The 26271-nt window shown below is 40.8% G+C and overlaps 1 protein-coding gene across 2 annotated transcripts in view; it reads left to right on the top strand.

Moving 5' to 3' along the window:
• NUP93 (nucleoporin 93) overlaps positions 1 to 26271 on the top strand; it is an 84616-nt gene that overhangs the window by 56721 nt on the left and 1624 nt on the right. For both annotated transcript variants that reach the window (XM_080638641.1, XM_080638642.1), the window contains 16 exons: positions 2825 to 2899; positions 5084 to 5173; positions 6490 to 6629; positions 9205 to 9337; positions 10427 to 10584; positions 12220 to 12385; positions 13459 to 13552; positions 14523 to 14714; positions 14958 to 15084; positions 15197 to 15269; positions 15598 to 15642; positions 17660 to 17776; positions 18557 to 18675; positions 20544 to 20661; positions 21033 to 21116; positions 21686 to 21814. In XM_080638641.1, the coding sequence (XP_080494767.1) occupies positions 2825 to 2899; positions 5084 to 5173; positions 6490 to 6629; positions 9205 to 9337; positions 10427 to 10584; positions 12220 to 12385; positions 13459 to 13552; positions 14523 to 14714; positions 14958 to 15084; positions 15197 to 15269; positions 15598 to 15642; positions 17660 to 17776; positions 18557 to 18675; positions 20544 to 20661; positions 21033 to 21116; positions 21686 to 21814 (1860 nt within the window). The remainder of the gene's footprint in view (positions 1 to 2824; positions 2900 to 5083; positions 5174 to 6489; positions 6630 to 9204; positions 9338 to 10426; positions 10585 to 12219; positions 12386 to 13458; positions 13553 to 14522; positions 14715 to 14957; positions 15085 to 15196; positions 15270 to 15597; positions 15643 to 17659; positions 17777 to 18556; positions 18676 to 20543; positions 20662 to 21032; positions 21117 to 21685; positions 21815 to 26271) is intronic.

Below are 26271 nucleotides of genomic sequence, written 5' to 3'. Positions count from 1 at the left end.
GGCATAATCTTGCTTCCATGGCTCCTGGCATAGGAAAGAAAGTCAAGACAAATTCTGGGGTTCCTGACTTTTTTTCTTTGCTGAAGTGCCAAATTGGTAGTGGGCATTTAGAGAATTGAATTTCACTGTGGCAGTTCTCAGCTGTGGCAGCTTGTTAATAAGTGATCGTCAAAGCATAATGGATAGGGTAAAAATGGAGAACGGAAAACCCAAATCCCACAGCAGTTACTTCTTGGTTTCAGGTGCACTTTTGAATTCAGATCCTTACCTGTAGGTTTTAACCCGTCAATCATACACCACACTCCAGAGCAGCAGCCACATTGATGCTCTTTGCTGCTGCAGCACAGCAAAGCAGCAGCAGGAGACAAGGGAACCAGATTCACAAAACAGAGCCCCAGTCCTTATGTTTCTGGTGTTTGAGCACTAGTTGAAAAGTGACACTAAGTCACAATGTACCCTTCTTAATTTGCTGCAGAAGATGAAACCTCATCAGTAATTAATGACAACGTCCATAATTTAATGTTACTTTAAATAACTGCAATTTATCTGGCATAGCACAGGGTAAGGGTGCAAAGCACTATTTATGCTATTGTGTCTGTTTCCCAGGAAACCTGCTTTAACAGCTTCTTTGTTCTTTAGAACAAAGAGTTTGTCAGGGTTTAGGTGGGTTTAAAGGAATTTGTCAGATGATTTGGCACTGAAAGAAATATGCAAATGCTTCTGAATATCAGTACCATTAAGAGTGACTGTGAAGGATATTTTTAGTGTAAGTTCAGTTGCAGAAATTAAAAATGGGATTTCTTTTGGGTTTATTTGTAAGGCATTTTATACTGCCTAAGGTCTAAGTGCATCTGTCTGATTTTTATAATCAGGTTGGATATCATTTAAATGGCACTATTACTGAGAAATTAATGCAGTGATAAACTTAATTCTAGCAATTTTAAAGGATTGTCCAGGATCATCTTTGATATCTTCATTCATTTATATTTCACTGTACTGGGACAAACACACTCATTGGGTGGTCCTATGCAATAGAAGATAACCTGAGATAAACTGATACCAAATGAAGTTGGTAAGCTTTTGGGAATGACTGAGAGATTGTTCAGTGCATGGACTGACAGGAACATGTCTAAAGGTTCATATGTTTGTATTATTTCATTTCAAAGTTGGGATGCAGTTCCCAGAAAAGATTATTTTGAAGACCCTGTCAGTATTTCATCCTCATTTGAAAAAAGAAATGGAATGGTGATCCCATCTGGAGAAAAGCTTCCACTTCTCGGCTCTTTTCCTGGAATCCATACAAACCAAACCGTGGCAGGAACGTTGGTCCTGCTGTACTGTGACCTGACAGGTGTCAGCAAAGCTGAACTTTAAAGCCGATTAAACTGAAAGTGAAAACAAAGATTTTTCCATATCATTTGGGCTTTCTATTGTTTGTCCAGGCACCAAGTTGGTCATGTTTAACTGAGCTCTTCCAGGAAATCTTAGAGCATGTCCTCAGGCAATACTCAGAAGTGATCCTGTCTACCCAGTAAAGTACTGACATTCTGGGTAGCTGATGTAAGTAAAAGCAGAGCTATCTGCCGGTATTGCTGAGGTACAGTGTAACAGCTAATGAGGGTGTGCAGCCAGCTGTAACAGACTTGGGTGGTAGAAAGCTTAATTTGAAAACTCTGCAGATGTACCTGCTCTTTCTTGGAAAAAGTTACTGATTCAGTTTAGGGGAATATCAATGGGTTTGAGTTATACAGTAACAAGCCTGAAAACATGCTTGCTTTTCCAAAAGTTTCTCTGTATCCTCTGCCCCAACTATGTCAGTTGGCTTCATAATAAATATTATGCTTTTATGTTGAGCTTGTCTTTTATCTTCAGACTATCAGAGCTGTAGCAGTGCTTATGAAGCAGCTGATATTGAAGGGCTCCTTATATCAAAGGGGTCTGTCTTTTCAAACCGAAGACTTGCAAAGCTAATGCTGAAATAATTCAATTTTTAGGAAAAAGGAAACATCAGAGAGTATTGCTTACTTAATTGGGAGTATTCTTTCCTCCACAGTGTTGAACATCCATGTTCAGTTGTGGCTGTACTGAAAACATACCTGTGGTTTGTGGTAAACACTTACAAGAATACCTTTATTAGACTCTTATGGCATATTATGAGTTTTATAAAAAAGTACAAATTTTCCATGCCATGACTCCATCATCTGTCCCTCCTGCATCTACACTGAAAATACCTCAAACTTAGCATTGTCTCTGTGGGTAGAACAATGACTTTTTTTTTTTCCTTCAAGTCAGGATATTGCCAGCATCCTTTGTCCTGCAGCAGACCAGCAGTGGAGGACTTCTCAGCACATAACTGAATGCTGCAGTCCTGTTTTGTGTCTGTGCCATGGTACTGGCACAGAAGTGGAGTGGGTGTCAGATTTACTAGACTGGGCCCATTTAGGCTGGTCCATTGAATTCTGTGTGCTTGCTGTGATGGAGATTCAAAAAGAACACTAATGCAACAATAAGCAAACTTTCAAGAAAAAAAAAGAAAAGAATTAAAATTACAAGATGCTATCAAGAGACACCAGTGTCTTAATTCTAGAGAGCTGATTGTTGGTTTGTGCACTAAATAAGGAGGGTTTCTGTCACTTCAGAAAGTTTAAGCTATACTGAGAAGATAATGGGGTATTCCAGTGAGACTATGCATTTTACTCTCTAGACGGAACTAAGGATTTTCATGATCAGGAATGTGGTTTTGCTGCTGTTCTTTAGGAGTAGATATACTGGTAAAATGCATTGCAGCAATTTTATACTTTCTTATGCATGTCCTATTAAACAGCCCAGCTACGCCGATGAGTTGGGTCCTCCAGGTCGCAGCTCTTTGGACAGCATGGAGATGGTGTATGCTCGTCAGGTGAGTAGAAATAGAAAAAGAAACATAGTTAAATACTGTTTTCTACAATGAGGTGGGGAAAAGATAGCTCTGTGAGTGTAGTGTGTGAGAAAATATGGTAGATAAAGCCTGCAAATATCTGCCTGGAGTTAAAAAGCGATTGGAAAATACAAAAATTTAGCCTGACTTCTTAGAAATGTACCTACCTGTCTGCTACAGGAATATTTTGTCAAAAGGAGATCCTGAACACCATTATGACTGTAGAAATCACTTATGCGTGTATAGTAAACTCTTTTCACCTTTCCAAAAAAAAAAAAAAAAAAAAAGCTTTTTTAGAATTCATGTCAGTGCATAATTGTACACAATAAAGACTTTATATTCCCTTTACGCTCACACAGAATCATAGAATGGTGTGGATTGGAGGCTACCTTTGAAAGATCGTTATTCTGATGTGTGCATGAAGGAAAAAACATGCTGAAATATTAATCCTGATGTTTGTTAAATTATATCCCATTTTAATGGCATAACATATGAGAAGGTTTTGTGCATCAGCTGTGAATTAATGTCTGGTAGCATTAGACTCCCTCTGAAAATTTTCAGGGAAAAGATATGAACCTTTGCATGGGCAATTTGTTACTTTTGTTACATGAGATGATCTGTTTACCAGCACTGTTGGAAACAAAATGAAAGAGAAGCACTTGATTTTTCAAAATGGAATATCTGAAACAACACAGACAAAGCCTTGCCTAATCTGCACAAATTACTGTTATTGTGGGCATTGGCTTAGTCTTTGCTGAGCCAAATAGCAGCTTGTACAGCTGCTTTTCTCTATCTGCATTCAGTTATGGGAACTATGTAGTAATGAATCACAAAGTGAGGTGTATGGCTGTGCTGATACAGTGTACGTTTGATTTAGTGGATCTTAATAGTACATTAATACCTAAAGGGGATGACAAGAAATCTGGAGAGGGGCTTCCGACAAGGGCCTGTAGGAACAGGACAAGGGGGAATGGCTCTAAACTGACGGGGAAGATTGAAAATGAGATCTTAGGCAGAAATTCTTCCCTGTGAGGGTGCTGAGGCCCTGGCACAGGTTGCCCAGAGAAGCTGTGGCTGCCTTGTCCCTGGCAGTGTTCAAGGCCAGGTTGGACGGGGCTTGGAGCAACCTGGTCTAGTGGAAGGTGCCCCTGCCCGTGGCAGGGGTTGGAACTGGATGAGTTTTAAGGTCCCTTCCAACCCAAACCAGCCTGTGATTAATTCATTTCATATCTCGTGTAACATACTTGCATTAAGGGTCTTCCTTATATCATAATTATATGTGTACTTTGAGGCTCTTGACGTTATTCCCTGATATTTTGTGAATATGGGAAACCCAACCTCTCTAGCAGTACCAGTTCCAGGGGTGCTGGAGATGAGGCAGTCCATACTATTTCAGTTTATCAGCAGTCATGAATATGTTTTAATTAGGCTGAAATTATTAATTGTTCTTCATGGATAGTTCAGGCTGTTTCATAGAAACACAGTGATTTCACTGACGCTAGATTCTATTTGCACTGCGTCTTGTTTGCATACTAGGCATGTTGAAGAAGTAGCAAGAGCAAAAGGGACTTAAAGTACAATGTTACTAACTTTCCAGTTTTGAGAATTATTATTCTCAGATGTAGCTGGAAGGTTTTCAGGCTGAGAGTAGAATAAAGAATAGTAGAAGCAGCTAAATTAAGACAAAATTTAAATCAAACCTGGAGTGTGTGTGTGTGTACAAGTTTGGAAGGGCCGTGTTTCTGTTCCCATTTCCTTGTGTCTGTTGAATTTCCCTTAATACTGCCATAAACCAGAAAATAGTTTCTTTCATATCAGCAGGTAGGAGGCTGCCATGCAGGGAAATATCACAGCTGTCCAGTGGTTAGGTCTGTTCTTTGTCTTTCAACAACTAGCTACAATTAGTCCAACTGGGCATTCAGCACAGTGTTTTGCCATGCAGAACCCCTGAACAGCTGGATTGCTGCTGGCTTCAGTGTGTTGTGGAGGGGTGGTTGCTGCCGATGCCCATTCCTCTTGTGTTAAATTAGAGGGGGCTAATGTGGGAGAGAAGCAGAAGGGACACTGTTTTTGAAGCCTGGTTCAAATTTTGCTGCTGCAGCTGGGGAGGAAGAAGGGGGGAAGCAATATGTACTGTTAAGCTTGCTTACTTTCAATATGTTTCAGATTTATATTTATAATGAGAAGATAGTGAATGGACATCTGCAGCCTAACCTGGTGGACCTTTGTGCTGCTGTTGCAGAACTAGATGATAAGGTACTGCCAGTGAGTTAACATAAGGAAATGTGTTTAATCTGGTTTCAGCTGTGATTAGCAGCCTGCTGACATCGATGGAAAAATACTGATATTGCCAAAAAAAATTGCATGGCTCCACAGAAAACACAGAGCCAATACCGGAGTCGTCTCTAGTATAGAAAGGCCCACCTGTGATGTACTTGGTCATGGGGAAAATTTCTTAACACAGTGAAAAAGTAAACATTCTGTTTTCACTGAGGTGTCCCATCATGAGCCATGTGCTGTTGGGGGCAGCAGGAGAGGGGAGGGGAAATTGCTTTTCATTTTAAATGGTTTCTGTTACATTTGGTTTTCAAAATGTCATCTCTTAATATCTATTGAATGTATTTAGTTGTAGGTGAAGGGTCTTCAATTAGACCATGCTAGAGCTGAATTAGGCTCCCTTAGCAAAGTGTAAAGCCCCTAGGATTTACTTTAAACCAATGATCTGCCTGCTTTTCTTATTCTTTAATTGCTTTACCTTGATCTGCCCCTAAAAAAACTAACACCCAAATGCACACCTTTGACTTAGCAAATGGGGAGAGCAAAAAATTGCTCAGAAGCAGAGGGGTATATGCTTCAATCAGATTTGAATTATACATGTGCATCTTTGCTTTGAACAGCTGCATTCATTTTGCTGGGGACAACTGAGTTTGAGAGTTCTTACTGCTTTGAAGCACTGAGATCAAGCACCTGCCCTTGCTGAAGCTAACAGGGCTCTTATTTCTCAATATTCTGCTGTTGCAGCAGGGATACCCTAGTCCTGCAGACACTGATATGATCTTGTCCTTGTAGATGAGCAGACGTGGATGACTTTCAACCTTTTTTTCAAAACCTAATCTTTGTCCAAGTGATAAGTGTCCTTCAGGTATTTCTTTGTGCAGTTGATAGCACAGCTTTCCAGCAGCAGCCAGAGTAATTGCTTACACGAAAAGCTGATGCTGCTGTGGTTTTTATTGAGTAGGAAGTCTGAACTGGAAATGGGCAAGGAATCTGAGCACCAAGTATGCAGCCTAGGTTTGGAAATCAGTGTTGATCCTGGGCGACAGTTGCAAGTGCAATATTTATAGCCATCTTCTTGCACAAGAATTATGCAGAGAAGCTTGGGAAATTGGAATTCTGCAGGACAGAAGTGGCTTACCTTCATGACTGCATCCAGTATCTCCATTGCAAATCTAAATTGACATAACTCTCGTGGGTTTATGCTTTTCATAAGCATCAAAACACCGTGTAGCTCAGAACAGTGCTGTTGTTCACCTCTGTACTCATCACTGTTGCATGGAACGGTTTGTTCACAGAACATCTCCGAGATGTGGACCATGGTGAAACAAATGACTGATGTCACCCTGGTTCCTGCTAGCGATGCCTTGAAAGTCCGGACCAATATGGAAGTGCGAATGGAATTTGTGAGGCAGGCGCTGCAGTACCTTGAACAAAGGTAAGGCGAATGCTCTGGGTAGCGCAGTTTAATAGAGTTCCCTAATAATAAACTAGAATGACTGTAATGCAATGCAAACATATTAACAGGTCAGCTACCTCGTGCTGCTCACAGAAGCATCTGTTGCCTGTCTTTTCTGTTCTGCAGGGCTTAAAGAAGGCACTTGAATATGAAGCTGTTCTAGCTGAAAACTGTTCTAGCTGAAAACTGTTCTAGCTGAAAACTGTTCTAGCTGAAAACTGTTCTAGCTGAAAACTGTTCTAGCTGAAAACTGTTCTAGCTGAAAACTGTTCTAGCTGAAAACTGTTCTAGCTGAAAACACTTTGATCCATGGGGAGGTTGTTTAGAAGACACAAAGACCTTTTATTCTTTTTCCTATGTTGCCCTTAAATATTCTATGCTGCATGGTCGTATGTGAAGATTTTTTCACTTGTGGAAAGAGATCTATTTCCCCTCAGCAAAAACATTCCCCTTTTCCTTATACTCCCTTTCTGATTGCTAAGCACTGCCAGCAGCTAGGACTGGGAGGAAATGAGGAAAGCAGTGGGGACCAGTCTGGTGCAATGAGTCAGGTTCTGATCATGCAATTTTCTATACTGAAAGGTTTGGCTAGGACTTGAAGAAGCTGAAGCTGAGACATCTAGCAATGATTTTCAGACTCTGGGAAGTGGGTTACTGTCTGTATTGGCAAGTATCATGGGGCCTATGCTCCTTGACCAAGACCATACTTGAAGAACTGCAGGCTGTGGAGCAGCCCAAAGCTGGAAGGACTTTTTAGCAGGGCCTATTGCAACAAGATGAGGGGTGATAGTTTTAAACTGAAAGAGGGAGATTCAGGCTGGAAGTGGGGAAGAGATTTTTCACAATGAATGTGGTAAGATACTGTCCCAGGTTTCCCAGGGAGGTGGTGGATGCACCATCCCTGGGGACATTCAAGGTTAGGCTGGATGTAGTTCTGAGCAACCTGATCTAATTGAGGATGTCCCTGCTCGTTGCAGGATCCCTTCCAACTCCCATCCATTCTGTGATGCTATTCTATGATTCTGTGAATCCCTGGGTGTATGTATTACCTATTCACTGCACACGTGGATATTGCAGCAGTGTTGCTGCCAATGGCAGCAGACTGGTTCAGCAGCGGGAAGCAAACAATAGCTGTAGTGCAGTGCGTGGGCATTTGTTATAGATACAGATCTGCCACCTGAGCACAGCAAGTGCTGCACTCTGATACAGCACACTGGGAAGAGATGTTACAGCCTCTTCTTGGCCTCTCACAGTAGGCTGCCACACCTCATCAGCACTCCTTGCCAGCTGGAGTGGTGGCAGTGTGCCTGCCTCTGCACAGATCAGTTGACACATCAGAAGTATCTTCTGTTTCCAGTTCTTCCATCTCAGCAGCATGCGATGAGCCAGTGACTCTTAACCCAATTTGCCGAGTATCTGATGTGCTAAATTTTCACAGTGCTGTTGTCTGCTAACTAAAATTAGGAATTAGTTGCATATTGTTGCCTCCCAATTGTGGAAATTGGGCCCTTGAGCCTTGATTTTTTTGGAAAGAAGGAAAAACAAAAACAAGCCACAACCAGAAAACAAACAAACAAACAAAAAACCCACACAAAAAACACCAACAAACACAAAAGCCAAAACAAAAACAAAAAACCAAACTAACCCTGTGCCTTGCTTTGAAGCTTTTCTTTCCTACAAGGACTTGGGTAACACTGAGGTGTTTCAATGCCTCACTAAGCCCTCACAGGTACAAGGAAGAGATGTAATGCTTTTCTTGCATTAGTTGCTTTGGAGTAACTGTGGTCTTAATCCCTGAGGATCGTGTGCTTAACTCTGCCATGATGTTAGTTATGAGGATTGAGTGATACTTGCCTACATTTAGCATAACGTTTCAGTTTTATTGTCTGGTGGTACAGTGTTTGCAGAGAAAAAAATGGAATTAAATATGAGTTATTGCTGCTCCTCCAATGTATTTCTTCAATGTACAGACTTTCAAAACTCCTCCTCCTAAGCATGAAAATTTGTTAAATTGATCTGCCTTAACTAAAGGCTTTGATGGTTTATTTTAGAAGGTGTTCTCAAAGCTGCTTTTACCAGTTGCTTTTCTCTAAAGTCCCCTTTTCTCTGATTTTCTCCTAGTAAGTCCATGGCCCTAATGTTTGTATTTGTGCTTAGGGCAGGGAAGAAAGACAAACATATCTGTGGTGTTTAAATGTTCTTTTGTGACAGGATTGATAGTTAAAGTATTAGGATGGGAAGGCTTTTTGCCAGTTAGCTAATTGAGTTTAACTTAGTACTAAGAGAACTTAATGAGAAGAACCTCATAATACAGAGTTGAACCTGTAGCAGTCCACCACTGGCTACAAACGTGGTGTCTCTTGAGACTGCTGACCACAAGGATCTTCCTAAATGAACAGAAATCTTTGCCTCATTTTGTTGTAATGATAACATTTGAACATCAGGGTAATTAGCTTTAAATTGCTAATTCTATTGGATCTGACAGGCAGTGGGTGTTTTTGCAGCAAGTGTATTTCAGTCTGCTCACGTTTGTTTTGCTTGTGGTGTTTTTCAGTTACAAAAACTACACTTTTGTGACAGTCTTTGGAAACTTGCACCAGGCTCAGCTGGGTGGTGTCCCAGGGACCTTCCAATTAGTCTGCAGCTTCCTGAACATCAAACTCCCTGCGCCTGTCCCTGGCCTCCAGGTATGTCCATCACTTTTAGCCACTGACCTAAAATAACACATATCTGTTTGCTCCAGCACAGCCAGGGAACTAGTGCACCCTCCAGTGTTTTTCCTATTGTTTAAATTGCAGGCTGTTTTTCTGAGCAACCTGGTCTAGTCAAAGACCTGCTTACTGCAGGAGGGTTGGACTAGATGAGTTTTAAAGGTCCTTTCCAACCCAGACTATTCTGTGATTCTCTGATTCCTCCTCCTGCATTTTTTCATTAGGAAATTGGAAGATAGTAGACCATCACTTTGAATTCAGAGATAGTCTTGAAGCAGGGTGATACTCAGTAGTTCCATTTCTAAATTCTAGAAGTTATGGTCTCTTCTGATGGTCTATATAGAGATCAATAAGCAAGTATTAAAATATGATGATTCAAAAAAGCGGTAACTTAATCTCCCTGTTTTGTTTCTACTCTTTCTTTTTTTGTTGGTTTTTTTTTTTTTTTATGCTTATTGTAAGATGCTGACACGAGTTATTGATGAATAAATATGTAATGAATTAATCTTAACTGTAGCCTGAGCCTTTAATTTAGGAATCTGCATAGAATCTTATTCATCTGCACATAGTAGAAAGTGCTTAGCTGTGCACCTGCAAAATTACCAGATAGGCAGGCTGGGTTGAAAAATTAAAGTTAAAAAATAATAAATTGTAACATTGGAGACTGCATAGTTGGGTCTAGCTGTCCTTTTCTTACTTGCTGAGATCCGGGATTGGTTTGGTATCTCTCTGTTCCAGTACAAATTATTTTCCTACCTCAGTGGTCTAATCCCAATCTGCTTCCTGGGTGGAGAGGATATTGTATGATCGTATGCTAGTTCTGGGCTTGTCAAAACTGAAATCTGGGTAAACAGAAGAGTGTTCCATCCTTTGTTGCTAGGATATGCACAGCTTTCACAGGACTTAAACCTCATGACCTTTGGCTTCTGTAAGGCGAACAGGATTTTTTACCAAAATCAGTGTGTCCATATAAGGTCAGAAATAACGAATGAGGCAAACAGTAAAAAAAATAATTCAAATATGCTGCTTTTGAAGAATGTTAATTATTTCTTACTCTACTTTCAGGATGGTGAAGTAGAAGGACGTCCTGTCTGGGCACTGATTTACTACTGCATGCGCTGTGGAGATTTGACTGCAGCCATGCATGTGGTGAAACGGGCACAGCATCAGCTGGGAGAGTTTAAAACCTGGTTCCAGGAGTACATGCACAGTAAAGATAGAAGGTAACTGGGGACTAGGCGAGATACTAGGAAAGATCTTTGTGAGTGGTGGGAATTGCTGTGGAGTAATGAAATAATCAATGGCTTGGTAGAAAGGCAAGCAGCTCAGGTCTCTTCTGGTGGTGATAGCTGCCTGGTGTTTGTATTACCTATCTAGAGTACGTATAAGAAGTTTGAAGTTTTAATTTGTGGCTTTTTAGTCTAGAAATTTTCACAGAAAAAAGTTGTTTTAAAATATGCAAAAATTTACATGTCAAAAATAATACAGTGGTGTAGCTTTGCTTTTTTACCATAGGATCTGCTCTGTGTAACAGTAGGATTTTGCATACAGCAGATAAGATTTAGTCTGCTGTCACAAATCCCGTATCTTTTTATTTCCCCCATGGCTTAATTTGGTTGAATTTCCTTTGAGGAATGCTTTTTCTACATGTGTTTTCATGATAATGCTGCACGATAAAAGCAAGTGGTGTTTGTTAGGGGCCTTTAGAGGCATTCACTCTCACATTCTTGCAAGTAGTTGAGTAGCGCAGCTTAAGATGTGCTCTGAACTCTGCTGTGGTGGTTTAGGTGATCTTTATCTTTCCACTTGCCATGAATTTCAAATCAGTGCCTGGTCAGCTATTGTATTATAACTGTGTGCTCCCTTCAGGGGAGTGTGAACATGGCATTGTGCTAAGGTGCTGGCTGAAACTGAGGGAAGCCAGAGAGTCCTGCTGAGTGTCAGGACATGAACCCATAATATCCCACCTCATCCTACAACAGCTTCATTCGTATGTGGGAAGCCCTTATCCTGCAACATGTTGAATGCATTGGGCTTTTTAGGTATGAAAATGTGAACAAGAAGGTATCTGTGTGTCTCAGAGAGGGAAAAAAGGCTTGAAGTGCCATTTACTGAGTGTATGCCATGCTATTCTATAAATTACCCTGGTTCGTAGAGAATATCTAGGAGTGCTCATTATAACAAGATTGTTCCAGAAACCTTAGTGAAGGCACTGTCCTTGTTTTCATTACAAATATTTTAATGATAAAGAGCATAATTGACTTATGTGGGTTTTATTACAGCTATCAAAAGGTACTCTGCCTGCGGATTTGACAAACAATGTGAGAAAAACAGTCTTGGAGAACATTTTGATTCAGTTCTAAAAAATTCTCTGCAAGAGGTACAAGAAATAGAATGACAAAGAACATTATGACAGTATTTAATGATTAAAGTGTCTCTCCTAAAAGACTTCATGGTACAACTACCTGCTCACTTGTTAGCTATTAACCCAAAGACTTTGTGAGCTCTTTTTCTGAAATGATGAAGTAGCAGAGTCAGACTAAAACAGCTCATCTACCACAATATTAACACACCCTAAAGAGGCTGTCATCTGACTTTTTTTTCTCCTGCAGTAGGTATTTGAAGATGATCCTCCATAACTTTAATTAGATATTTAAATTCACATGTGCAGAATCTTGACCTGCAGATCTAAATAGAAGGTGCAAGAAATATAAGGCGGTGCTTGCTGTCATTATGCCCTTTCTGTGAATGTGCACCTGTTTACATTGATTTGTGTCCAGTTTTCCTCATACAGGGAAAGATGGGTTTCATGTCTTTTCTATCAACGTGTTGGAGTTTTTGACTCTTTTTCCCCTTAGACTGTCTCCTGCCACAGAAAATAAGCTGCGTCTTCACTACAGACGAGCTCTGAGAAATAACACGGACCCCTACAAAAGGGCTGTTTACTGTATTATTGGCCGTTGTGACATTACAGATAACCAGAGTGAAGTTGCTGATAAAACAGAAGATTATCTTTGGCTAAAAGTAAGTGTGGTGGGGGAGTTGTGTTGCTGTTTGTTGGTTTTTGGGGTTTGCATCCTCAAGGAAAGAGAGATCTATCTGGCTGAGAATAAATTGCATTTAATGGGAAGATGTTTTCTTCCTATTCTTCACTGTGAGGGTGGTCAGACATTGGAACAGAGAAGCTGTGGCTGCCCCATCCCTGGCAGTGTTCAAAGCTAGGATGGACGGGGCTTTGAGCAACTTGGTCTAGTGGGAGGTTTCCCTACCCATGGCAGGGGATTGAAACTAGATAATCTTTAAGGTCCCTTCCAACCCAAGCCATTCTGGGATTCTTTAAGAACAGGTCTAAATGGTATTGCATTTCTGCAGTGCTCTGCTAACTTACCTGCTTCTACATGGGGTGTTCTGCATCAGTGTAACACATCCAACTTGACCTTGGGGTAGTGAAGGGTTGGGAACCTGATTCCCAGGGTTGCTCTGTTGCCCTTTGTGCTCGCAGATGTTAATTTGGGGACGCTTGTCTTTTTGGAAGTGTCATGTTCTGCATTTGACGCTGATCTTTGTCAGCTGTTTATACAAATAGTGTTAGCTTGATGCAGTGAGGATCCTTTTGAATTTTCCTTTCTGGTTGGATTATAGCTGAGATGTTGGGGCCCATTGGAAATAGATGCTGTCAATATTTACTGCAGTACGAAGTCCTTATAGTTTTGGTGGGGGCATGAGAGGTGCTGGTCAGTACCCATTTCTCCCCTTTATCTGGAAGAGCAAGTAGAATGAGGTATTTGTTAAGACTGGGTAAAAAAAGTAATGCTTTTAATTACTGCTTGCATATTCAGAGTCCCAGTGTCAGAGTCTGATGGCATGAACAGATATAGAAGGACCCTCTGGGTTATACCTGTATAGATTTCTGCTGTTGCTACGTTAGAGATCTTTACTTTCTGGCAATGGATCCACCTGATGTTGTGACTAGAAGTAGTTTCTAGTCAATTGGTCCAATCTTAGGAGGGGCTGCTGATGGAACATGTATGTTCTGAGTACCTTGTGCAAGATGAAGTTGAAAGATCTGTGCTTATTTTTTCGGTTGACTTTTTTAGCTGAACCAGGTGTGTTTTGATGACGATGGTGCAAGTTCTCCACAAGACCGACTAACATTATCACAGTTCCAGAAGCAGCTTCTAGAAGACTATGGTAAGAAACCACAGAGGTGTGTTACTTGGGGCTCTGCTTTTCTGCTTAGGGCTTTTTCCAATTTCTTGCTTCCCTAGAGCAATGGCAGACTTCAGGAAGACATGATGAATGAGTCCTGTTCCCAGCAATCCAGAGAGTGAATATTCATCTGTGAACAACACTGCTGCTGTTTGTACTTTATTTGTACTAAATTATAGATCACTTTTTTTCTCGCCATAAATATGCTAAGGTCTTCTAAGAAAACTTCCAACTTCCGAAATACAGAACAGGAAAGCAATCATTACGTAATGTAGGCATGTATTTCCAATGCTTTTTCCTTATGCATCTTGTTCATTGTTTCCCTTAAATTCAAGTAATTTTCTAGGGACCCAAATCACAGCTCCTTCCACTTCACAAAGATTTAGGAGTGTCCACAGCCCAAGAGACTATCTTTTCCCTTAGTTGTCTTCCAGCCAATCAAAATGAGCTCACTTGGACTATCCAGAACATACAGAATTTGATTCTCCACACCTTCTACTTTGGAGTGTTGCTCACCCAGACAAAAAAGTATGGAAAAGAAATACAATAAGCTACTATTAGTGTTGCTGAATAGGAAAATTTAACCTTTTCTGTACCTCTTGGCATGAGTATAAATGAAGGCAAAAAGCTGTGGTCTTTAGACAATCTATTGCATCTATCAGAGTTGATGTTCGTTGTCTTAAAGAGCGAAGGAGCTTTTCTGATCTCTTTCACTTCCTCAATATGTCTTTATGCTGTGGTCTTTTGCAATCTATTCAGTGGAACAGCTATAGATGAGGCACTAGTGTGTGATTAGGTATTCACTTTCGTCTAGGGTGTTTATTTCAGTTGGCACTAAATAAACAATAATGATGTACTGTGACAGGAAACAACCTCTGTCAGTGATCTCTGGTTGCAAAATCATTTTGACTTACGCTCTGTGTGTGTGTGTGTTGTGGTTTTTGTTTTTCAGGTGAATCACATTTTGCAGTGAACCAACAGCCTTTCCTCTACTTCCAAGTATTGTTCTTGACAGCACAGTTTGAAGCTGCAATTGCTTTTCTCTTCCGGATGGAGCGCTTGCGTTGTCATGCTGTTCATGTTGCTTTGGTCATGTTTGAGTTAAAATTGCTCCTGAAATCTTCTGGGCAGAGTGCACAGCTATGTAAGTCCTGCACATTGACTTGACAATAAAGGAGTATTTTCTGTGCCCTTAAGAGTACCCTGTAGACACTGCACGTCTGTATAATTGATCAAACAAGCAGTGTTTACCAGCACAATCTCCTAAAAGTTAGTGGGTTTAGTTGCATTAGAACTCTGGATCATGGCTCTGCCTTATTTCAGGTGAAGATCAGAGAAACATTTCTTGGCATTAGATTCTTTAATGGTGTTGTTTCTGACATTGCAGTAAGCCACGAAGCTGGTGACCCTCCTGGTGTAAGGCGTCTGAATTTTGTGCGGCTCTTGATGCTTTACACCCGTAAGTTTGAATCAACAGATCCAAGGGAAGCCCTGCAGTATTTTTACTTTCTCAGGTAGGGGCTAATATGTGTCTCTAGATTTTCTCCTAGGTGTTAAGAATAATTAAGCAGTATCTAAGGAGTCCTCTGAAACAGGAGTACCTTCCTCCTTCCCTTTCTTTTGTAGGAATGAGAAGGACAGCCAAGGAGAGAACATGTTCTTGCGTTGCGTTAGTGAAATAGTAATTGAAAGCAGAGAGGTATGTTTGGCCATGTTTTGCCTTCCTCATTTAAACTTGCATTTGTTCCTTCATTGACATCTTTAGCAGGCAGAATAGCCTGAAAACAGTTTGTACTGTTTCTGCCTGATGTAGGTGTAGATGATGGGAAATCTCACAATGACCATGTGTTCAGGATATTTAATAACTTTCTCCTCTTGTTAATATACGGATAATGTTGACATCCATCACTGGTTTTTATTCATCCATGACTGCATCTTTCTACTTAGTAAATAGATTGTGAAATATGTGCAATTCATCCTTCTGTTTTTGTTCCCTTTTTTCTTACTTTACATCTGTGTGGATATAGTTTGATATGATTCTTGGAAAGCTGGAAAACGATGGGAGTAGAAAGGTGAGTTGACAATTTATATTTTACATATAAAGTAGAAACTGTGTGATTTCCAAGCTAGTCATGAGACTATCTTGCTTTTCTTTATTTTTCACTAGCCAAATTATTACTGTTCGAATACATACAAGAGATCCTTTTACAGAATAATACCGAATTTCAGGTCAGGAACTGCAGGGCAAAGAGTGTCCCTACAAACAGCCAGTGTAGCTAAAGAAACAGGTGGCATCAGGTAACTTCAGCGAGGTCTGAATTTCATTTTTATGGTAGGAAATGGAATTTAGCACACATTAGTAAAAAGCAGTTAGTAAAAATTGATCGTTTGTAAGTGGGTGGGAGATTATTCTGTTAACTGAGGTGTGCATGTGAAAACTGTCTGTATGACATTATCCTCATTCACCTCAGAGGGGAAGTGTATTGCAGCTCATTACAAATTCTTTTAGGGAAGGGAGCAAGGGCTAAAAGACCCCAGACATAGCCACAGCACCTCCCGTATGAAGATGGGCTGAGAAAGTTGGGGCTGTTCAGCCTGGAGAAGAGAAGGCTGCATGGAGACCTCACAGCAGCCTTCCAGTATCTGAAGGGGGCCTACAAGGATGCTGGGGAGGGACTATTCATCAGGGACTGTAGTGACAGGACAAGGGGTAACAGGTTCAAACTTAAACAGGGGAAGTTTAGATTGGATCTAAGGAAGAAATTCTTTACTGTGAGGGTGGTGAGGCACTGGGATGGGTTGCCCAGGGAGGTTGTGAATGCTCCATCCTTGGTGGTGTTCAAGGCCAGGTTGGATGAGGCCTTGGGTGGCATGGTTTAGTGTGAGGTGTCCCTGCCCATGGCAGGGGAGTTGGAACTAGATAATCTTAAGGTCCTTTCCAACCCTAACTATTCTATGATTCTATATAGATGAGAGTGAGTATTAGATCAAAGAGCAGCTGTTTTCAGTTGTGACGGATTTTACATCTGCTTTAAAAGCAGTAATCTAAAAGTAAAATGTAAGTTTACATGGTCAGAAGAAAAAGGAAAAATTTTAAGATTTCATGTGAAAAGAAGACAGTGCATGTGAATGATTACAATTTTAGATAATCAGTAAAGGTTTCTGGTTTGCTGTGGCAATTTTGGAAGCTTTCTGTGTAAGGCAGACTCCAGAATTGTTTAAATCTTAATTTTAAGATTAGGGCTCATGCTGCAAACATTGTGACTGTCAGGAAAAAAAAAAATGGAGAGACATACACAAGTTGTTTTTGGCAGGACTTTCTTTTAGATGTTTTTGTTCTGTCAGCTTAAGTGCAGTGAGATTGCACACACAAGAGCATGGTAACTCAGTCATCTTTACAAATATCTTTTAATTTTACAGTTCTTTGTTAAGATAGTTTTTAGATTAGATCATCAGTGCTGAATCCAGTTTTCTTTACTTTACTCAGTTCCCTTTTAATGTAACTGTATTTTTATGTTCCTATAGTATGAAAACAGCAATCTTAGTTAAGAAAATAAATTCTTCTAGATGAGATCGCCTTATTTTTACATCCTCAACTACAGTAAAATCCTTCCCAGATATCCTTGACTCTTTCTCTCTTTCATTCTACTTGTGTTTATTGTTTCTTTTAAAATTCTTGTCACCCTTCCATTTGTCCATGTAAGATTTCGCTTACAACATGCCTTGCCAATATACACAAACAGCATCCCTGGAGACCCTGGCACATTATATTCTGAAGTCTTTTATGTTTTCTTCTCCTCTGTGATGTGTCATCAGCAATTAAAGTAATTTAGAATTTGACCTGTTATCTGGATCATTTTGAATGAATGAGAATCTGCAGATGTCTCAGTGCTGACTCTGTTTTGGAGAAAGTCTCTCTCACAAGAGCTCTTTCTATTTTTAACGTGTCCCTTTTGCGTGTTCCCGTAGAAATGTACAGGCCATTCTAATCATAATCCAACATGTAAAATATGCATTGCCATGACAGAATATTTAGGAGGTTTTAGACATTCTGATTTCTCTTCTCTCCTTTGTGTCTCACCTCTTTAGCCTGGAGTGATAGACAAGTTTACAAGTGACACAAAACCCATTATCAACAAAGTTGCTTCTGCAGCAGAAAATAAAGGATTGTTTGAAGAAGCTGCAAAACTGTATGACCTTGCAAAGGTAAATATCTTGTGTGCTACCTTAAATATCTACCTGGTTCACCTCTTTTTTTCCAACATTCTCCCTGCGATCAGGAGGTTAAATTTAATCTCTGAGATTGAATTGCCTTTAGCCCATCTCTGGCAGTATTCTAGGTTGGAAGGGGCTTGGAGCAACCTGGTCTAGTGGAAGGTGTCGCTGCCCGTGGCAGGGAGTTGGATCTGAATGAGCTTTGAGGTCCCTTCCAGCTCAAACCATTCTAGGATTCTATAATTCAAGCAGATTGTTTCTGCTGCTGTTAAAGCAGAGCCACTGGCTAAATGGAGCAGGGTTTTGATAAGTAAACCCAGATGGCTTGTGCTCCAACCCATTCTGATTTAAGACATCCTGGTTCTTGATCAATGTGGCCTTTTGAAGAGATTGCCTCATGCATGATTTTATCCTGGCTAGTGAAGTTGTTTATCTGGAGTGTGCTCTTCCACTTTCATAGATGTTGAATTGAAGTCTAAAATAGTTGGACTTTATAGTGAGTACTCGTTTCCTTTTGAAATATATTTGAAATTAAAATGGATGGAACCATAGCCACTGTTTTAGAGGAAAATTAGGGAAAAATACTTTTCCACATGGGCCTGCACAATTATGTTGCTCACAGCTAATACGATCTTGCCCCTTTATGGGAGGGAGGCATCTCTGAGCTGGCACTAGGCACTGCTGCATGAGACCTTTCTGCTTCTTCAGTGAGATTAAAACACTAAGTCCCATTGTACTCCTTTTGTCTGTGTTTAACTTTGATACCAACAGAACCCTGACAAAGTTCTGGAACTGATGAACAAGCTCCTCAGTCCCGTCATTCCCCAGATCAGCACCCCCCAATCAAACAAGGAGCGGCTGAAGAACATGGCCCATTCAATTGCTGAGAGGTAAGAGAAGGTGGGGGTATTAGTTCCTGACTTTTTCTGCTTCCAGAACTGTGGCATCCGCAGCTTTGTATTCAGAAAGACAGAGAAGAGGTCAGAATATATCTTGTCCTGCTCATTACAGCTTGTAGTATTGAAACCAGAAACATAATCTTCAGGGGAAGGGCAGATAAATGTGGCAAGAAGCTTTATCTGTAGGTGAATCAAGAAAAGGGAATTGCAGGATTGCCAGCTGGAAACATAGTCTATTAAGGAGCAATAAATACAGTGAATTGTATGGTTTAGAGGATTTTTAAAGTAAAATATTGTAACAGTTGCAGAATCATGGCATACAATTCACTTGTTTGAAATAGTATTAAAAAAGAGCTATAATGTTCTGAGTTGTAACAGCAGAGCAGTGAGTTCAGTAGCTGAAATGCTGCTTTAATGAAAGATAAAAGGAACATTTAAGCTGAGGTCAGTGTATGGCTAATGTAAGAGTGTATGGCTAATGTAACAGTGGGCGTCATTTCCATAACCCTTCATAGCACTTCGGGAAAGTGCTATATGATGTTCAGAAAAGAGAGAGAAGTGACCAAAAGGAATGTTTCCTGCAGTGTCCCTGTGCTAATTAGGATATGTGTTTGAGAAACATCAGTGCTGAAGAAGCCTAAAAATAACCTGCTTCTGAAAGGATGTAATTGCAAAATAGCTTTGGGACTTTTAAAATCATCATCTTTTGGTGCAGTGACTGCCATGGATAATTCCTATATTTTACTAGAGCAAAATGTGGATACCTGTGAGAAGTGTCTTACAGCTTCTCCTCAACCACTGTGGTGTGAGAGAATAAAATAAACCGAGCAAGCTTGTTGGCCCTTGGAAATTAGGAAAGCAAATACAGAAATGTATTGATTTCAGTCAAAGGCATTTGTCCTTCTTCTTTTGACAAGTGGCATTTGTCAGTCACTCCTTCACTCAGCCTTTGGTTTGTTTAGTCAGGCTGCTGACTGAGTGAAAAATGGTGCCATATTGGCTTAGTGAGAGCCTCATTTAGTAGCACACATTAAGGAGAAACCTGTGGCTTGAGGTTAAGCTTCAGCAAAGGCTGTAATGGGCTTTGTTTTGCTACTTGTTTTGATGTGAATGAGAGAGCTGAATACGACTGTTCAATAATGCCACTTTACAGCTGCAAACCTTCATGATTGCAAAGCTGAAACGGTTATGATTAGCTTGTGGTCTTGCCAATTAAATGCAATACAGGGCTCTGTACTGACAAACAGCACTGTAGCAGTGCAGCTTTCCTTCTGTGATGATTTTGGAGCTGGGGAGACACCCAACAGAAAAGGCCAAGAGGCTGTCTTCCTCCTCTGTGTACTTGACCACTCTTGCTATTACCTTGAGAAATGAGCTTCTTGCTGACTTTGCGCTATGAGGGGTAAGAGCAGACAGTCCTCCATTTCATCCCCTAGCAAGTGCAGCTCGAGAGAGCATGCAGAAGTATCTAATCTAGTTTTAAGTCTTAACTTCCTGCCTGAAGCGGGTAGTTCTACTGGGGAATTGTCTACTATAAACCAGAGTGCTAAATATGCTTGTGCAGTGCTTACTTTGCAGGTCTCTAATTCCTGTCACTGTTTTTCCCCATGAATATGGGAAGTGTAAACATTTAAAAAGAAACAAAAGTCAGATTAGATGGACAACTAAAGTGAATAAAAGTATTTTTTAAAAGTCGCAGCCTGTGAAAACTCTGTCTCCTGGTTAAGGAACTTTAAGGGTGTCCTTTATTAGGTGCCTTCTGTCCTTGTGCTGTATGTCTCTGCTTCCAAGAGCTGCACAAGCACATTTATAAATTGTTGCCGTTTTGAACAATAAAATTATAAACCAATTTCTTTCAGGTACAAAGCTCAGGGGATAAGTGCAAAGAAATCCATTGACTCCACGTTCTACCTTCTGCTAGACTTAATCACATTTTTTGATGAATATCACGCTGGTCATGTTGACAGGGCCTTTGATGTAAGTTTCAAGATTTCTGTTTGAAGTGCAGCCTTCCTAATGCCCTTGAAAGCCCAGAATGTCTCAAGTAACATCACTTAAAAGAAAAAAACTGTATTTAATGAGTTAGAAGGTGATGCAGTGCTGTAGGAATTTAAAAAATGTGTTTCTCTTCAATTGCTTAATAATCAGATCTTTCTGAAGCTGTTTTGTAGATATTGAACAAAATATTCCTGCTGCTCAGCAAAGTGAGGAGATAATAAACAACAATTAAAGTATTTCTCTTGAATGTAATCATGAACATTTCATTAACACTTCAAAACCATCCTTTATTAATGTATGGTACATAGAACATTGATTATCTTCTCTGATCCCTGCGTTTCTTTTTGAAGATTATTGAACGCCTAAAGCTTGTACCTCTTAGCCAAGATTGTGTAGAGGAGAGAGTTGCTGCCTTCCGGAATTTCAGTGATGAAGTAAGTAATGTCTCTTGGTTTTAGCTTCCAAAAGCCTTTTGCTTTGTTAAAAGAATCTTAAAACCTTGTCAACCTTGTCATCTCATTATTCTTATGCTTTAGCAGGGACACAGGATGGGATTATTTTGCATTCATACAAGTTGGCTTTCGACTTTCACTAGAATTCCCAATGCAGGAATCCTGTCTCCATTTGGCAAAACACATCTGCAAATCTGCATCTCTCTAAACTTGCTGAGTTTGATTCAAGAATTTGGCATATTGAAAACTTTCAACTGTGCTGCTGAGTTAGTTTTCTGTGCTCTTAATGGTCACCAAGCATTTGTAGAGTCTTTCTTTCCCCCTAAATTTGAGGAAATCATGTATCTGGGTACTAGCAGATGTCTCAAAACTCTGGGTAACTTTTTTTACTAGGTGGTGCAGTCACAGCAGGGGTAACTATTAAATGTATGGATGTTCTGTAAATATCAACCATAGTTAGTGCTTGGTTTTCTGATGTGTAGCAGAGGTAATGATTCTGTCAACCTGCCCTACATTGCAATATGTCTTTATTTTTCTGCTTTCTTGTGTAGATCAGGCACAACTTATCTGAGGTCCTGCTTGCAACTATGAATATTTTATTCACCCAGTATAAGAGGATGAAAGGCACAAGTCCAGCCACTCCTACCAGACCGCAGCGGGTAATGGAAGACAGAGATTTGGTAAGATTGTAATCCTCATTGTCTAACAAGTTTTCCTACTTCCTTTTTCCCCTGATTTCAAGGGATTTGGCTTCAAATAAATGTGACTTTCTAGTAGTCTTGAATTTTGACTTTCCCAATTACTTAGTCTTTGCCTACTCAGCCTGCTTGGTTACTTGCAAAAGAGTAGTCTCAAAACTAATTTTGTGTAAAAAAAGAATATTGCTTTAAATGGCAGTGAGCTAATTAAGATATATTGCACTATATATCCATCTCCTAGCAAGAGAAAACAAGTGTTCAGTTTGGTTCTTGGTGGGATCTTAAATGGTTAACTGATGTGAACAGTGCAGTGTCTCTAGGATGGTCAGTGTTGCTGCCTTGACAACTGAGCTGCTTTTTTTCCAGAAGGTAGTTTCCACTTCTTTCACTTGAGTTAGTCCTTTGTTCATGCATAACTGATTTGTGGTGGAAAGGCTTCTTTGATTCCTCTTCTTGGCTTGCTTCTGTAGTGATGTGGGCTGATATTTTCAGAATGTCCTCGGGCAATACCCCCAGATGCTCAAGTACAGTCACTTGGGGAATGGCTGTAGCAGTTTGCCTGTGTTATTCTGCTGCCTCTGCAGCTTCTGGGTACAATGGTGTGTGGTCCAGCTGCTGGTTTAAATGGCTGACAATGGTGAGTTTGATGTCACTAGTGCTAGAGTTGGTGCTGAAACATCTTCCCCACCCACTGATAGGAGCCCAAGCCTTCAGCAAGGCTTAAAATTGGCGTCACTTAAAGGGTACAGTCAGATTTGCAGACACTGACCTGTCAACATACTGTGTTGAGCAGAATGGTTCTCAGCTCAGCTGTCCTCAGATTTGGACTTGTAGCTCTTGTTCAGTTGAAGCTGCAACAGGCACTTGAACACCAATGCCAAAACACTCATCCCATCATAGAAATCAGGAAATAAATACCAACTCCTTTTGAGAATGAAAACCAACTTGGGCCACAGCCAGCTTTATGCCAGGCTTTGGTCATCTGCAAAAATGCCTTTGGTCTGTAAATTGCAATATTGGTAGAAGTCTTAGCGGAATCTGTAAATTACATCAGAAAATGAAACGCTTGAGTAAGGATGCAGCTTTTGTCTTTGGGCAGCTTTAGTCTGTGTGAAAACTACAGGATCCTGCGTGCAACTGTGCTGGTACTCTAGATCAGCAAAATTGGAGAGGGATGCATGCTGCTTGGACTTCTCCCACCTTAAATTGTCTGTAGAAGTCCCACACTAACTGTGTTCACAAGGCTGGTGCTGGGCAAACAGCCTTAGCTCCCTGCTTTCAGAGTGAGCTGTTTATTTTGGTGATTTCAGTCTTGTGCCTTACATAGAAGCATTTACCGTCTCCATAAGGGTGGAATGCTGTCAGGTGTCATCTTGGTAGGAACGTCAGGAACAAAAATTGTTGGACTGATTGGCAATGGGATCAGCAGTGTTGCTGGCAGGAATTTGTGTAGGAGGAAGCCACCATGACATCATATATATTAACAGTGTGCCTGTCACCTGCATGCTCAGCGTGAGTGTGCTTCATAAACATGTTCTGCACTTTCATGCTGTACATTTGTTGGAGCGCAGCTGATGAAGTACCTTGCTAAAAATAAAAACCCTTGAAAGTTTTCTTTTTTCAGGCTTCATGTTTTGTTAATCATGCTTCTAACCTTGTGGTGGGATCTCATGGCAGCAGGGTATCAGTGGTGCTGGAGGCACAGGGTTTCTGAGTCACAGATCTCTGGCTGCTTCATGCAATAAAAGCTGTGCTTAACCATTAGAGGGACAAGCACTTGTTGTCTGCAGCCAGGGAGGTGATAACAGAATAGTGATGTGGCTGTAATGTCAGAAGGGAGTATAAATCTGCTAATGTAGAGTTAGCTGGAGAGAAGAAACCTACAGCCTAAGCTCCCTGCTGCCTAAAGATTTGCATATGAGAAAAATACCAGGCATGGGCACATGAAAGGTAGGGTAAGAATAGCATGTGTTCCCCTTTTTTCTTACCCTGAAGAATTTCCCCCAGGACTGCAGGAGCAGGGAATCTGGATCACTTCAGTGTCCCTGTCTGTAGATCAGCTCAGGGGGTTTCAGTGGTGGGATGAAATGAAGACATTTTGAGTGTGACAGAGGCGTTTCTTCAACAAAATCTCCCCAGTCACCTCAACAGAGATAGTAGATCCAAGCTTCTGCAGGCTGTGCTTGGTAAGAAGTTTTCTTTAGAACTTCCTCGGGACAAAAGCAGCTTTTCCTTTTTTTCCACAGGGAAGCACATTTTAGGGGAAATTTGGTTCTTCCGGAAGTTTAACAATCTCAGCACATTGCCTAGTAGGCAGTGCAAGCAAAAAATGACTCTGTCTTGAATAGGTCTTTGAAATCCCTGGGCTTTTTCTGGATCCATAGAAGCAGACAGATTCAGATCCCTCTGTTCATCAGAAGAATTTGAAAACGTGAGGTAGTAGCTCTTTGTAAGTCTGTGGCTTATTCCATGTAGCAGGGAACAGAGTCCCCCAGAGTAGGAACGTGGTCCTTGAGTTTGCCTCTAGTGTGGACAAAATCCTGAAGTGGGGATTCTGCTCTGACAGGCAGGGACTAGAGGAGCTTCAGCAGGAGCAGTGTGGATCCAGCATCAAGGGCGGGGTGGAGAGGAATAGTACTGCTGGAACCCGCTGAACTAGTAATGCTCTCTGGTAGAATAGCTCCTGTCCCACTTCAGAGATGAAATAGGATTTATTTTGAAATGATCAGATTTGGAGTCAGAGCTGGCGTTTGATGCATTTTGTTTATTTCAGAATGAAGTTGCCTAAGCTATATATTCAGTCTTTTTTTTTTTTTTTTTTTTAAGATATATACATTAATAAGTTTTGGGAATGAGGGAGCAAAGTCCTGTCCCACTTGGCCTGATCCATTTTGTCATATTTTATATGTCGTATCTCATTTGTCCGTATTTCAGGCAGAGATAGCAGCGAGCCCAGACTGCAGTCCTGGAAACCGTGGCTGCAACAACAGCCCTGACCCAGATGCCGTGAGTGCCTGACAGCAATGCATCTGCTCCCCGCCCCAATCCAGGGTGGCAAACTCTCTGGAGCAGCCCAAGGGCATTATCTGAGATGCAAAGTTAGGTCATGAAAGGAATGGAATTATTCTTTTTATTTGTGGTTTTATTTTAAATCACAAGTGACTCTAACATTCATGAAGTAATTACAGCCAATAGAACATCTAGACCTCCAGGCCGCTCTTAACCTCGGCAAACCTCTGTTTGTTCTTCCTCAAGTATTGTTTTGATTTTTAGAAATAGACCAGCTTTAGTATCATTGCTGCCACAAAGGTAAAGGGAATAGTAACTCAGGCTGCTCCTAAGCCTGCCATAGTCACAGTGAGAGGTTTCACTTCTTAATATTTTAATTCCAAAGAGTTAGACACCTTGACATTCCTTTTTTTTCCCACCTACCTGTTTGACCTTGTTAACTAGGTGGTAATTTGCAGCTGGGGAAACCATCCTGGCAGCTTTGGGCAATTGGGTCAGTCCCAAGTTTACTGCTTACTCCAGAGGCACTGCTGATATGATGTGCTGCCTCCTGACATTCGTCAGCTGCAGCGCTTAAAGAAGGGAGGAGTGACTTCCACTCTTATTACTCCCCTGCAGCTCCAGGTATCCATCCACCCATCCTCAGCCACACAAGAATACAGTGCAAGATGGGAACTCTCTTCTGTATTTCACAAGGCTGCTGGACTTTGTAGACAGTCACAGCTTTCCTTCAGACAGATAATGGAAATGGAGCATTAAATGGCTGTGAGCTCAGTGCTAAAGAAAACTTAATTTCCTGCCCCATGTGTAAAGTTGACGGTCTTTTGCCCAGATGAAGCAGTAGCATTTAGACAGTGCTTGAAACGAGCAGATGAGCATTTCCACTATCAGCTTCCAAAGCTCCTCTGCTACTATTGAATAACTGACTGGTTTAACATTACCCTGGAAAAGGAGTAGAATTGCCCAAACGGGCCTTGGGAATTGTGTTTGTAACTGTGCCCAACCATGTAGTGGGCTTCGGTCACTTCTCCGTTTACAAGCTACTGCTGTCAGATTTACCATCCACATGCCTGCAGCAGCCAAAGCTGCTCTAGCTTTCCCCACAGTCGGTAGATTAAAGAAAGATTTGACCAGCAGGATTTTCTAGTGCAGTAATTTAGAGATGCTTAATATTTAAGAAGAAAATATTGTGAGCAATCAAAACAGTCTGCATAGTTTTCCATAGGGATACAGGCTTTTTATGTTCTTCTGACATCTACCAGTTACAGAAATTATTTTCCTTTTAATTTACTCATGTTTTAACAAACTAGACAAATTATCCCTGAATTCCGTCAGCTGTTATGTAGCCTTCTCAAGAAGGGATTTGGTTACTTTAGGCAAAGGTCTCTGGGTGTTCTTAATACATCTGCTTTCATCATGCTATGGAATGA

The sequence above is a fragment of the Psittacula echo genome (genome assembly GCF_963264785.1).
Source record: "Psittacula echo genome assembly, chromosome: Z".
NCBI classification, from domain to species: domain Eukaryota; kingdom Metazoa; phylum Chordata; class Aves; order Psittaciformes; family Psittacidae; genus Psittacula; species Psittacula echo.
The sequence above is the reverse complement of the archived record's forward strand: the minus strand, read 5'-3'. Positions and strand labels throughout refer to the sequence as shown.